The 15,536-nt window shown below is 34.8% G+C and overlaps 1 protein-coding gene across 1 annotated transcript in view; it reads left to right on the top strand.

Moving 5' to 3' along the window:
* Positions 1-15,536, top strand: part of cdh22 (cadherin 22) — a 210,643-nt gene that overhangs the window by 157,792 nt on the left and 37,315 nt on the right. The window contains exon 9 of the mRNA XM_016457334.1: positions 9,540-9,661. Coding sequence (XP_016312820.1) covers positions 9,540-9,661 — 122 coding nt within the window. The remainder of the gene's footprint in view (positions 1-9,539; positions 9,662-15,536) is intronic.

Genomic DNA, 15,536 nt, shown 5'->3' on the forward strand with positions numbered 1-15,536 from the left:
TCCCAAAGCGACTTCGACGCAGCTCGAGTTCCTGAAGGGGAACTTGTTTGCAATATTCACTCTAAAACTGAAGTGCATAAGCTCAGATCAGTGAGGCATATGATCAAGAAATGTAAAACCTGCACTGTATAAAAAAAAAAAAATCAGTAAAATTTACAGTAAAAAAACGGCAGCTGTGGTTGCCGGAATTTTACCGTAAAAAATACTGTAGCAACGTTTTAGGTTTTACGGTTTTAACTTAAATTTACAGTTAAATACCGTAATTTCATTAACTGATATAATGTTAATATACCAACCCATCAAATTTGAAATCTAACGTAGGGAATTCTGGGAATGTCAATTTACGGTTATTCACTGTAAATTATACGGTATTCAAAAACGGTATACTACCGTAAAATTAATGTCCAATACATGTAATACGTCTGAAAACTCAAATACAGTTTTTCACCGTATGTAGTAGGGGAATTTACCGTTAACCATTTAACAGGTTTTTACTGTAGCATTTTTACAGTCTTTTACCGTTAAATTCACGGTCATTTTTTACAGTGTGTGCTAACAAAGAAAACAAGTTGATAAAAAAGATCAATATTTGGTAATAATAATTTAAATATTCTTTTAAGCTTTTTTTTTTTTGTAGGCCAGTCATTTTTGACTGGGAACCCCACAGGTATAACAGAAAAATCCCCAAAAAGTACTGAAATTATCCAGTTTTTGAGAGAAGTTGTTATACCCTGTGTGAGCAAAATTTGTATGTTTTAGTCAAGTGCTATTAACTAGCATTTCTGGGGAAAAAGAAAATCCTCTCCAACATGAGGGTTAAGAAACTGTGCAATGCTTTTCAAGTATATTGACACCTAAAAATGTCTGAATGTCATTGCATTAAAAAACAAAACCTAAGCAAGTTAACATAATGCTACAACATTCATGCATTTATGCGTGTCCAAATACGTTTTGGGGTCAATGCATATGTCTTCGAGCATATATCATCTTTTCTCATCTAGTAATGCAACCTGTGCATCTTTTCTGAACATTAAAGGAGTCATGAAATGCATTTCTAAATGATTTTATAATGTTTCCTGAGGTGCACTTATCAAAACGCTCATATTTTAGATATAAATGGTCATTTTTAGCCCTCTGATATGAAGGCTCTGTTGGAAGGGGCATGTGTGCTGAGAGTTCGATGTAAACGCCCACTGCTGTGATTGGCTAACATCTTTGCATATGAAATGAGCATTACATTTGGAACTCTCTCGAAAACTAAAGCCACTAATATTAACTAATTGTGAAAAGTGTTGATTATAGCATTATATTTAGATAGAATCCCATTGCATGAAAGGTTGCAGTGCTGCAGTAGCCAAACGCAGTCATATCTACTGACATGCGATGCAATGATCGAATACTACCGTCATAACTAAAACAGTGAAAACACAATGTAAATAATGCAGAGACTTGTTGAGCAGTGTAAACTCACTGATACAAAATTCTGTGATAATGCAGAAATCAAATCACTGATAAACTCCTGCTGCTCCAGCGATTATAAAGAGACTGATCTTTGATTGCTTTCTGTATATAAAATAACCAAAGTATAGAGAACAGCTGGTTGATCTTTGAAGTTGATGGTTTCGTCACTGGCTTGATTCACTCATGCATAAACAGCAGTTCTGTCATGGCAACTCTCGGAGGGATTGGCATGGTAATGTACATGACAATGTTAATGTATTTGATCTTGGCGGAATAGATCTGCTACGCTACACTCTTAAAAATAAAGGTGCTTCACGATGCCATAGAAGAACCTTTTTGTCTAAATGGTTCCATAAAGAACCTTTAACATCTGAAGAACCTTTCTGTTTCACAAAAGGTTCTTTGTGGCGAAAGAAGGTTCTTCAGATTATAAAAAGGTAAGAAAGAGATGGTTCTTTAAAGAACCTTTGACTGAATGGTTCTTTGTGGAACCAAAAATGGTTCTTCTATGGCATCGCTTGAAGAACCTTTTGAAGGACCTTTATTTTTAAGAGTGTACTGCTGCGGCAGAGCAAGTACCGAGACTTGCTACTGCCAATACATCCACAACATGCTGCTGTGAGCATGTAAGAATATTGCTGCTGCAAATATAACATACATGAAATAACCCCCTAGCATACATGAATCACCTCGTAGCAGATCTATACAGGTGGAGCTGGGGAAGGTGGAGGGTTTCTGAAGCAAGCTGCACTGCTACGGCAAGCTCTAGTCATATATTTGAATGTTGAGCAGCGAGCTCATTGGCTACCAGTACAGGAGAGAACCAATCAGCTGTGCCATGTGACAATGATGTCATTACGTCAGATTGAGTTAGACCTATCAGACTGCACCATCAGAGTTTCATGTCAGAACTCTGTATTAAAGCACATCTGTATGTAAACACGTATTACACCGATCACAGCTCATCAAATGCAGTTTCAGATTTGATGTTCCTCAAGGTTAGTTTATAAAGTTTGCAACATATTTGCCTTGATTACACCCAAAGATGATGCATGTTACGGAGCGTGTCAAGAAGAAATTGTGAAGTCACGTTCATCCTGATTTCAAATCCAGGTTTTTCGGGAAAATAGAAAGTAATAATTCATATTTTAAACTTGGGAGTTGGTTTTGAATTCTGAAACTTGCAGCAAACCTTTAAAATTTGTCAAGAACATTTTGTCTCTCCATTTCGTAACCCTTTAACCCTCACTCTTTAACATTCAGATCCCAATTCTGGAGTCTTAAACAATTTGTTTTTCTCAAGACATGTGATCGCTCTTTCTAAGAGTTGCATCACATCTTGGGTTTTAGTCTAAATTTGTTGAGAGAAAGCAGTTCAATCTCAATCTCAGACACAAATACCAGGGTTTTGCTGCAAGATAATGTCCTTTTTTGCAGAAAAAGAAGAAGTAGCTTTAGCAAAGTCAACGGCTTCATCAGAATTCCCAGCCTGTGCTCGTTCACTGCAGAATACATGGGATCTGGAGTCGCTGGGCAATGAGGCGTCGAGTGGCCAGTTTGGAAATACGTTTCATAATTCCCTCGTACATTCGTATTTTAAAATTTCACACTCCACTCAAGAGCGTAATGAGTGTTCATCAAAGAGTTACGTTTGCAGATCGATGTGCTGCGAGCGTTTCACACGCCATTGCTGGCGATATTAGTAAATATGATATTTCAGACAAAATCTGGGAAATCTGGTCATGCACGCAGTTCAGTATGCCTCAGTTGGCTGGGAATAAATACAATTTCAATCTTTTCAAGGCTGTGGGTTTAGTCCTACTAAAGCAGGCGTGGCAAACGTCTGCCGATCGCTAAAAGTCGACTTGAGGAGATGAAATTTTCTTTGCTGTCCTAAAGGAGTTATCAGCTCGGCTTCTTTGCGAAGTCTTGGCACGATGCTTCCAGACTGGAGTTTTACTGTCAGAAAGTCTGGCAGGCCGTCGGCTCGCCGCAGAATCCTATCTGCTGAAGAAGAGTGACATATAATTTCTGTGCGTTTGATAGGCTGTATGATATCAAACTGCAGACAGGCTCTCTCTCTCTCTCGCTTACTCGCTTCGTCTTTTTCAGGTGATAAATAGAGGAAAAACCATCATGTCTTGCCCTTAGGGTAAAGAGATACTAAGAACACAGTTGTGTCTTTATCTCGACAGAAAGGACATGTGAAAAATAACTGCACTGCGCTCTCTCTGGATTTTGAGCCGTTTCGAGGCTCCTGCTCTAAAATTTGCCCTTTCCGGTCATTAGAAATACAGAAGGGTTTATGTGTAACAAAAAATGACATTTCTGTAATCACGGCCAACCTCCTTGCTTTCATTTTTAATGAAAAGGCCAAAGCACAGCGAGCACGACCGGAGGAGCTCCAGTGGATTTCAGCGCTGGTCGAGTTCAGCTTCTCAAGTGGCTTTTGCATTGGACGTCAAATAGCAGCATTTCGATTTATTTTTCTTGATTTGAATGCGTTCGTGCAGTAATTGACCTCTAAAATACCAGAAAGTTTGATTTGATGGGCAGTCTTTGACATCAAGGACAAAATTAAATGTATTTTCTCATCATATTGGTGAATTGAATTAAGCATGAAGCTTTAATCATAAATATAAATTTAGTGATGTATGATTTAAAAAAAAAAAAAGAAGAAAAAAATCCAGCAAGGAAACATTTTTAATCATAACTTTTAATAATTTAATTCACTTAACTGTTAACATTAACTTAATTCAAGATATATTGTCTGAAAACACACACATCTCATGCAATTTTGCTTTAATAACTCTAATTATTAATACTGCTAATACTGTTACTGTTAATACTCTCTAACTTCATGATATTACGGTTAGAAGAAGGAATTTAATTAATTCCTAATTAATTAAAGATATATTCTCTGAAAACACGTCTTAATATCTCATGCAATTTTGCTTCTCTAAATAGATTTTAATTTTAAAGATGTATCTTTTTAATGGATAAATTAATTAAGAAAATGTTTTTTTTTTATTATTATTATTATTATTATTATTATGGTAGTTCATCAGTCTGTGTTTTATCTTTTTAACTGCAAATATATTACTAAAAACAAATTTGTTGAATCAACTGTTTATTTATAGTAATAATAATACCATTAGAATTATTATACTGTTTTCCAACTTTATAATATTAGAGAGAAAAATGATCTTAATTCAAGATATGTTTTCCAAAAACACGTCTTAACATCCTCTGCAAGTTTGCTTCTCAAATAATTGATTTTTATTAAGCATGACTTTTTTATGAATCTTTTTAATGGAAATTTTAAGAAAATGTTTGTGTTTTTAGAATTATTGAAGTTCATCAGATATGATCTATCTTGTAATTATATTACTAATAACAAATTAATTAATTTATTTATTTATTCATTCATTCATTAATGCATTCATTCATTTATGCATTTATTGTAATTTGATTAGATTTTTTCAATAATGACATGTTGCTGTTCCATTTTCCAAATACAGTGCATTCAGTTTTAATGCATACAGTTCTTAGAAGGAGAGAAAGAGACTGTACTGGCCAGGGTTGTTTTATTCTCGAGGAGACAGATGAAGTTCAGCAACATGATTCACACATTTCATCTGCAGCGATGACCCGAGTTCACAGACGTTTATTGCATCTGACATGGTCTGTCCGAGAGGCCGTGACGCAGTGAAAATAAAGCAGCAGTGCTTTTACTATCAAAGTTCAATTTAGCCCTTTATACACTATTTTAAATGAGTCAAGCTCATCCAGACTAGAAATTCACTTATTGCTTCCATGCCAAATTGTTGCTCTTGGACGTCTCTTATGTCTTCAGGCGTGGGTTGAGGACAGAGATATTGTTTTGTCAATTTGCACAACATTTGAAGCTCATTAGGCACGGTTAGTGCAACCGGGAGAGCTGATAAAACAAGACGAGTTTAATTTAATATTTAGGCCATAGGTCTGCAGTCTCTGTCAGTTCTACTAATTCAGTGCCAAGCATCACGCAGGGAAGGGTTCGTCTGCTGCACGTAACTCCCGCTGGAGCTCTTATGAGTCAGAAATGCACCAAAGGCAATCTGAACGTTCTTTTCTTTATTTTCTTCTGTTTTTATGAGACAAACATTTGACTGGATATGAATCATGCAAGATCGTTTAAACCTTCTTTAAATATGTTTTCTCACAATGTGTAGAGAAACTGGTTTACAAAGTGCCAGCTCTGTAATTTCAAAATATTATATTAAACTAGCTATTATGAAAGACTAAGAGGGTGCATTCAGTTTCATATTTTATATTTTAGACATACAGTATATGCAGTGAACTCCACATTACCAAAATAAATGTCAAATGCCAGCGACTTGTAAGGACATAAAGAAATTTTACTGGCCAGTATTTCATTATATTTTTACTTACAAAATAAATGAATAAAAAGTAAAATAATGTATTTTATTTGTAATTTAAATTTGTATTTAAATCGGCACAAAATAGTAAATATTACCACAATAAATATTGTATTTATGTATTTATTTTTTATTTTTATTTATTTATTTATTTATTTTCATTTAAATCAGGCAATATACCTTGATATATCACAATAAATATTTTGTTATTTTATTTTATTTTATTTCATTATTTTATTAAAATTTTTGATGCAAAGTTTTCATTCAGCGTAATATTTTATATATTATATTTAGACATATATGCTGTGACCTCCAAGTTAATTAACACAGTGGTGCATTGACACAGCAATTAGCTAAATTAGCAAAAAAAAAAAATGTTGTCATATTGCGCATCTTCATCTGATATAAAGAATCTATTATTGTGTTGTCATTTGTAATTTGCCGTTACTAACAATAAGTGTTTATTGCCGTGTTATCCACATGTTTGAGACAACGATCGTTGAGATAGCAGTTCATAATCACCCTCCTGTCCTTTTGGATTTAGCGTACTGCCAAACCCCATGAGACTTGATTTCTGTGTAAGTCGCGTGCCGTGCTCTGCGACATGCTTTCAAACAGGATTGAGGAGCAGATTTTGTAATATAGTGCCTGACTGGTAATATGTCATGAAGATATGTGGCCGTCCAACATCTGCTGTGCCGCTAACAGAAGCCCTGCATCCTGTAATCTGCTCAAATCCCTTCTCTTCATATCGCAGGCGCACATCGCTAGTTAAATATAGCTCTGATGTCTGCTCTATATAAGCACAGAGAAAGTATTGCTGGCTTTAGAGGAATAATACACTTGAAATCTGTTCCTTATGCATTGTTGCACTTGATCAGAGCTTTGTGTTCTTATTCTGCTCTTGGTTTATTTGGGTGAATCTCGTGAAAACTTGTGCAATATACCCCAAAAGCAAAAATGTTTACAATAAAGTGACACTTTTTTTTTTTTTTAAATAAGCAACGTATCGGCAATATAATAAATAACACCATGATGAATACTTTGCCATTTAAATGATTTTTCAGCAATTAATCTCAGATTTTTAATATGATATAGCTTTTATCCTTTCAAAATTCATTTAGCATTCAATTTCAGCTTTTAAGACCAGGATTTGTTTTAAAATACTTATTTTAATTTTTTTTATTTTTTTATTATTATTAAATCAGAACAATATCAGGCAATATATAAACACTGCCATGATTAATACTTTGCAATATTTGTTTTGTTTGGTTGTCTTTTTAAAATTTTCTCTATTCAAAATGTATTATGAGTTTAGTTTCCGCTTAAACATACTTGATTTTTAATTGTTGTTGTTTTTTCCAACACAGCAGTAAATAATGCCACAATGAATACTTTGTAATTTAAGTATTTTATTTTACTTTATTTTGTATTTAATTGTTATTCATATGTTTTGTTTTTTTCTACGTTCGATATTATATATGATATTGTATTTATAGAATAAATTCTCTTTCTTTCTTTTGATTTTGGGATGAATCTGGTTTTCCAAAACTGTATTCGGTTTACAGATATGTTTGTGTTTTATAATGTATAGTCAAACAAGACAATGAAACGGCATATTTAAATTAGGCAGCGCTAATTTAAATATGCTACATCACATAACATGCGTGGACTTTTACAATAAAGTGACACTTTTTTTTTTTTTAAATCAGCACAGTATCAGGCAATATAATAAATAACACCATGATGAATACTTTGCCATTTAAATGATTTTTCAGCAATTAATCTCAGATTTTTAATATGATATAGCTTTTATCCTTTCAAAATTCATTTAGCATTCAATTTCAGCTTTTAAGACCAGGATTTGTTTTAAAATACTTATTTTAATTTTTTTTATTTTTTTATTATTATTAAATCAGAACAATATCAGGCAATATATAAACACTGCCATGATTAATACTTTGCAATATTTGTTTTGTTTGGTTGTCTTTTTAAAATTTTCTCTATTCAAAATGTATTATGAGTTTAGTTTCCGCTTAAACATACTTGATTTTTAATTGTTGTTGTTTTTTCCAACACAGCAGTAAATAATGCCACAATGAATACTTTGTAATTTAAGTATTTTATTTTACTTTATTTTGTATTTAATTGTTATTCATATGTTTTGTTTTTTTCTACGTTCGATATTATATATGATATTGTATTTATAGAATAAATTCTCTTTCTTTCTTTTGATTTTGGGATGAATCTGGTTTTCCAAAACTGTATTCGGTTTACAGATATGTTTGTGTTTTATAATGTATAGTCAAACAAGACAATGAAACGGCATATTTAAATTAGGCAGCGCTAATTTAAATATGCTACATCACATAACATGCGTGGACTACTGTACATCCCCGTAAATAAACACAAGCATAACAGCAACACTGTGTTAATTAGGAAAGGATAATTATGTCTCATTACAATTAAAATGGTGGCCCACTCGGTGGCCTGCTGTGGTGCTGAGAAGCATCTCTTATGAAAATTAAAACATTTCTAATGAAATAATGAAGCACAGAAATGAGCTCGGGATCAGTCGCCTCCAACATGAGAGTTTTTTTAATTACTAGATAATTTTACTTATATGAACTTAAATGGAACTAATTATGTACACATTTTCCAATAATATTTCCATGTTATTGAAGCTTAATAAGGCCATGATCAAAATGATATTGCAGCCCAATATTGAATCCATTTTTCTGTTTTTATGTCATTATGTAAGTTCCAAACGTTCAAAAGTTCAAAAATGTATGTACATTTTTCTGTGTATATTCTTGTTTGTCTTCGTTAAGAATGGTGTTCTTTAATGTTTCTTGTTTTAATAGATATTTTGATATATTTACTGAAAGAAAAAAACTGTGTAAGTTATGAATAATTTTTAAGTTGAAAGTTTATTTTATATCTCTATCTATCTATCTATCTGTTGTTGTTCTATCTATCTATCTATCTATCTTGTTTGTTTGTGTTTATTTTGTCTATTTGTTTTTCCCTGCATTAGATTATAATTATAGCATAATTATAAAACAAGACAAAGAAACGTGTTACAAATATGATTTTTTCAGTGCTTATTTATTTATTTTGCTTGTTTGTTTTTCTTCCTACATTAGATAATATGTAGTATATTTATGAAGTTTGTTAAACTACACAAACTTGTTAGGAACATTTGTTTTTCACTGTGTTTATTTTGTTGTTGTTGTTGTTTTCTATATCATGTATAATAGTATCATTATAAAAAATAACTTCTCTATTCTTTCTTTTAATTTTGACAAGACACACCACTTGTTAGCAATAGCATTTTTCAATGTTTTTATTTATTTATTTTTTTTCTTCCTGTAGTATTATCATATAAAATCTAGTATTGTTTTCAGTGTTTTATAATGAGTGTAATTACAGTAAGTTTATGCATTTGTCAGATGCTTTTAATCTGAAGTTATTTACGGTGTAGTGAATTCAGACTGTAAGCGTTTGTTTCCTAGAAACTGAACCCGTGCTCGCGTCACTCCAGTCGACTCACACAAACTAATGTGATATTTTGACTTTTACGAACATTTAGTTCTGCTAATAGTTGCTAATCCAGTTGTGATGGCACTAATGATGGCTGTATCTGCCTCTCCTCAGATAACCAGTCCATGGCGTCTCAGACGGCGGTGAGCATCCGCATCCTGGACGTGAACGACAACCCTCCCGAACTCGCCACTCCTTACGAGGCTTCGATCTGCGAGGACGCCAAACCTGGCCAGGTGAGATAAAGCCTGAGAACTCACATCAAACTAATCAGGACTCATGCTCACCAGACATGCCTCGATACGATCGCATCTGCGTCTGAAAGCAGATCCGTTGTTCCGCACACAAATCATCACTACTGCCGATTTGATAGGATATCTGCGGTCAGGAGACACTGACTTGGTCGTGTTGATAAAGCTGTCAGCCGCGATACGGACCTGCGAGGAAAACGTTGTCATTTCCGTGAAAAGCGTACGTGATCTGACATCAGCCGGCTCCTCTCAGACAGCTGCGCTCGCTGCTAATATCTATCAATATATATATCGCGGGAACATCAGGTGTGCGGCGTGATGAAGTGGTCAGATTCTAATTGCATTGTGGGACTGCCGCACTCAGCATGGCCTCCCTGATTCGCTTTGACGGCAGTTTACAACGCCTAACAAGATTTGTTTTTCCCAAGCTCAATATCTCATCTGATCCCGCTGGGCTAATGTAGTTTGGCTCAACTCACCAGTCTCTCCTTCCCGTTTGGCCTCGTCCTAAAAAGCGACCGGTCTGAGAGATACAGCGCCGTGACCTCGCATGACCTCCGAACCCGGACCGAAGCGCTGGAGTCCGGCAGAACAATCAGTGTGTGTCAGATTTAGGACCGAGCCAATCGCTTTCCTGTTTTTGTCAGAATAGTTTCATTATTGCTTTGCTCCTGCTTTGGACCTTTTTCAATTGGAAAGAATGATCCGTCTGACATTTCGTCCCAAAGGCAATTTATAAACTCTAGTCGCGGAAAAAACGGCAGCGGTGAAGCAAACTCACCTGCAGCGCTTTTGTAGCGACTTGTTGCAGATCTTCGCATGTGTTTACTCGTGGAATGTAAGAATACATGTTCAGCCCAAAAATGAGACTCCTTTCATCTTTTATTTACCTTCATGCTGTTTCAGACCCACCTGACCAACGGTCTTCTGTGGTCTATGCACAAAAAGTGCATTTTTGAGGGGATAAAAATCACAAGCTCTGCTCCAAACCTAGTGAACTGGCCCGGCACACAAAAAAGCTTGCCAATATTTGGAAAAATAAAATAAAATAAAATAAATGTATAGATGGTTTGGTTTGGTTTGTTTATTTATATAGCACTACTAAAAGCAACCGAGGTTGGACCCAAGTGCTTTACATAGTATCAGTACAAAAGCAGCAAACAGACAATAATAAAAGATACACATATTAACAAATCAAACATCATAGACACCACATTTACCCCATACAAGTTTGGCTGTTGTAGGCTGCCAGAACTAAGTGAGCTTTCAGCAGGTTCCTGAATACTGATAAGGACGTAGCAGATCTAATAGATAAAGGCAACCTATTGCATAATCTCTGTCCCAAAACTGCAAAAGCACGATCACCTTTTGAAAGGCGGTTTGTCCTTGGAATTGTAAGTAGGTTTTGGTTTTCTGACAGCAGTGCTCTAAGGGGATTATAAGGGATCAACAGATTAGTAAGGTACGGGCCTTATTATTTAAAGCTTTATATACAAACATTAAAATCTTATATTTGATTCTAAAATGAACGGGGAGCCACCGCAAATTAGCTAAAACTGGAGTAATGGACTCAGATTTCACACAGATTTGCACAGATTGCAGGCGTGCCAGAGATGCGGCGGAGATGCCACCATATAAAGGTTTACAAAAATCAAGACGTGATAAAAGAAAAGTATGAATGACTCTTTCAAGGTCTACATTTGATAAGAAAGGTTTAGTTTTTGCTAAAAGACACAGATTATAAAAGCAGGCCCACACCACCGAATTGATTAATTAATTTAATTTATCATTGATTATGAAACCTAAATTTCGTACCGACGTTTTACAGTACCGTGCCAACCTGCTCGAATCTAAAAGGACCTTGGCAGAGTCATTAGACTAGCAAAATAAAATGACCTCTGTTTTGTCATCGTTTAACATTAAAAAAAATTTCGCCATCCAGTTTTTAACATCGTTTAGGCAAGCTAAAAGAGAATCCAAAGATGTTGTTGGGTTGTCTTAGTGGTAAATACAGTTGAGTGTCATCGGCGAAACAATGGAATGATACTCCATGCTTTCTAAAAATGCTACCCAGCGGGAGCAAATACAAAGAAAAAAGAGTGGGAGATAAAATAGACCCTTGTGGCACACCCCACAAAAGGCATTTTTTGGTAGAAGTCGAATTTCCATAATTGACTGAAAAATATCTATCACTGACAAAGGATTTAAACCGTTTCAAGACCGTGTCTTTTAAACCTACTCTGTGTTCCAGACTAGAGATAAGGATATTATGGTCAATCATGTCAAATGCTGCGCTGAGATCCAGCAGCACTAAAATCACAGCATCTCCTTTATCTAGAGTGAGAAAAATATCCTTTAACACTTTCAGCTGTGCCGACTCTGTGCTATGGGCTGCCTTAATCCCAGATTGAAACTTTTCTACTGTAGAGTTTGCATTTAAAGAAATAAGTGTTTTTTTGCATCACTTGCAGCTTTCTGAAACTTGAATAACGAATCTCTGAAGGATTCATAGTGAACTTGGAGCTTGCTCTTTTTCCATCTTCTCTCTGCCTGCCTACATTGTCTTCTGAGGGAGCGAGTCAATTCATTTAATCAGGGATTAATTTTGGAATTATGTTTTCTAGGTCTTAGCAGAGCAATACATTCCATAATATCGACACATGTTGAATTTAACAGAGACCAGTGTTCATCAGCACCTAAAAGCGGCAGAGAAGATTCCAGCCTTAAGAGATTGCACTTGGTTTTGAATAGTGCAGTAAACTCAGCATTTGAAGTAGCATGTAATCACTTTAACCAACCCAAGGAGTCTTCTAAAAATACAGGTTGAATGGTAGTAGAAGTATTAAATGTGATAGGCATATGATCAGAAAAATTTGACCCACAAACCTTTACATCTTCGATTTGCAAATTATGGGTTAGAACCAGGTCTAACATATGGCCTTGATTGTGAGTAGGGCTATTTACCCATTGCACCCGGTCGAAAGATTTAATCAGATTTACGAAATCACATGCAAGTGTGTCCTTACCACAGCAAATATGCACATTAAAATCACCCAAGAGCAAAAAGCGATCATACTTTGTCGACATTTCGCTCAAAAAATGGTTTCGGTGGCCGATAGACTAAGCCAACCCCATAGGAAAAATGTATTGCTCAGTGGTTGCTTTTCTTAAGCTCAGGAGACTTGGATGAGATTCTCATATATCTCTCATTTTAGTATCAACAGCATTTCAGATGTTTCCTCTAAAATTCCTTAGGAGAAATAGAAGTAGACACAAATGAGACATGATAAATATTTGAGAAAAAAATTTCAAAACAGAGAATGTGGTGGAAGAAACATTAAGATTATCTCTTTATTGTCTTGCTGCAATCTCTATCAAGACTCCATTATAGGAATATTTTATTGATCAGTGGTTTCTCTTTCTAACTTCAGGAGACTTAGTTGTGATTCTCATGTATTTCTCATTTTAGTATCAATAGTGTCTCAGATGTTTCTCCTAAAATTCCTTAGGAGAAATTAAAGCAGACACAACTGAGACATGAGAAAGTTCTGAAAGAAAGGAATCCAAAATGCCAATGGGACAGAAACGTGTGCGAAACATGGGAGATCTCTTTATTTTCTTGCTGTAATCTCTTGCAAGACTCCATTATAAAAATGTTTTACTGCTCAGAGGTTGCTGATGCTTTTTTATTGCAATGGGGTTTTTCACCTCTAATGGTCACGACAGTAGGAGTAGAGACAGGAAACAATTGGACAGGTGAGAACTGAACAGGAGCAGGAAAGTACCTTTAGCTGGGATTTGAACCTATGTTGTCTGCGGTGCAGTTCTGCTTCACGTTGATGTGCTGCCCACAAGGCTATGACTCTAACAAAGCTTACTCTACGCTCAGGATACTAAAGGGTGATTCTCTTATATGTCTCATTGAGATATCAGCTTTGTCATAAGATGTCTTCAGTTTTATTTTAGGAGAAACGTTAAACTTTTACTAATATTGTAAATACTAAAACTGTCATTTAAATAGTTATTTATTAATATAATTTAAATAGTAGTTTAAATAGCATTAAACATTTCAGAATATCAAGGGTTACTAGTTTAAATGTTTAAATTTATCTTCAATGTCCAGCATTGTATATACACCACATTTTCCAAACACACTAGAAAGGACTTACAAGTGCAAGATGTTTAGTATAAGAGCAATACCTTTTTTTTTAACAAATGTAACAGTAGTGTACCAGTGTTTTTTTTTTTTGTTGCTTTGCTTAGTATTAAAATGTTGTCTTGCACAGCCTATTTTTGCATGTATGTAATATCACTGTGCAATGAAACACTATCTACATAAAGCAACTTCAAATATGACAATGCGTGTATTGTCTTTGATTGAAATGGTATAGATAAACGACATTGAAGCTAACCAGAGGGAAGAAAAATAAAATAAAAAAGAGATCTTTACCATTTTAAATATTTCTCCTAGACAGAAATGAGGTTACCGTGAATGGAAACTTTTGCTTGAGTCTCCTGGTTCTCAAACTTGTCTCCTGAGACAAAAACTCTTAACACTCTCACAATGGTCTTCTTTAAAGCTTTAAAAGAGATCTTAACAACTTTACACACTGTTCTCAGATATTTATCTTTAGCTACAGACACTGGATCTCTCACATTTGTCTCTTTTAAAGATTTAAAAAAGATCTCTTTAAAGCTTTAGAAGAGATCTCAACAACATCACACACTATGCTCAGATTTTTCTCCTTAGCTAAAGACACTGGATCACTCACAGTTGTCTCTTTTAAAGCTTTAGAAGAGATCTCAACAACATCACACACTGTGCTCAGACATTTCTCCTACACTAAGAGAGCTCTCACATTTGTCTTCTCTAAATTTCAGAAGTGATCTCAATAACTTTACAAAGTGTGCACCAAGTCAAATGCCTCAATATGAGCTCAAACATTTCTTCATAATATGTATTAATAATCAAATTAGTCAATTAAGGGGTCATATGATGCGATTTCAATTTTTCCTTTCTCTTTGGAGTGTTACAAGCTCTTGGTGCATAAAGAAGATCACTTCATTACACCAACATCATGTATGACCCCTTTAATAATCAAGATCGAGTCATAAGCCATTTATGTGCCTTTCAGCAAAGAAAACTCCAGGGTTACATTTTCTGTAAATCAGTTTTGATTAAGGCATCCGCTACATTACTATTTCCAACAACAAATGATGTGCCTAGTACATAAACATTGTCCCATAAAAAGTAACATTATCCTTATTTCTTCATAATTCCTCTCTCAATAAAACCTTTAACTTTGAATTTATGATTTCCCCCCCTTTATTTAGTGCTTTTCAAGTACTTGACTTGATGCACACTTTGTAAAGTTGTTGAGATCTCTTCTAAAGCATTACAGGAGACAAATATGAGACCCCCAGATTATTTAGCTAAAGAGAAAAATCTAAAGAAAAAAAAAGTGTGTGATGTTCTTGGGCTCTCCAATCTAAACTTTTGAGGAGATGATGTTGTTGAGATCTCTTCTAAAACTTTAAAGGAGAGCATTGTGAGAGTGTTAGAGTTTTTGTCTCAGGAGACAAGTTTGAGAAGCAGGTGACTCAAGCAAAAATCTCCATTCGATCTTAAAGTAACCTCATTTCTGTCTAGGAGAAACATTTGAGATGTTAAAGAGATCTCACTTTTGATAATTTCTTTCCTTTGGGGAGTCTCTGTCTATTAAAGCAGGAGCTTCTGCTTCTATCAGCTGCACTGCATCTTCTGGAATTGATTATTACATGAGCTGGTATCCAGTGTTGTAACCTCATTTCTGTCTAGGATAAATATTTGAGGTGTTAAAGAGATCTCACTTTTGATTTT

The sequence above is a fragment of the Sinocyclocheilus anshuiensis genome, unplaced genomic scaffold (genome assembly GCF_001515605.1).
Source record: "Sinocyclocheilus anshuiensis isolate Anshui unplaced genomic scaffold, SAMN03320099.WGS_v1.1 scaffold447, whole genome shotgun sequence".
NCBI lineage: Eukaryota > Metazoa > Chordata > Actinopteri > Cypriniformes > Cyprinidae > Sinocyclocheilus > Sinocyclocheilus anshuiensis.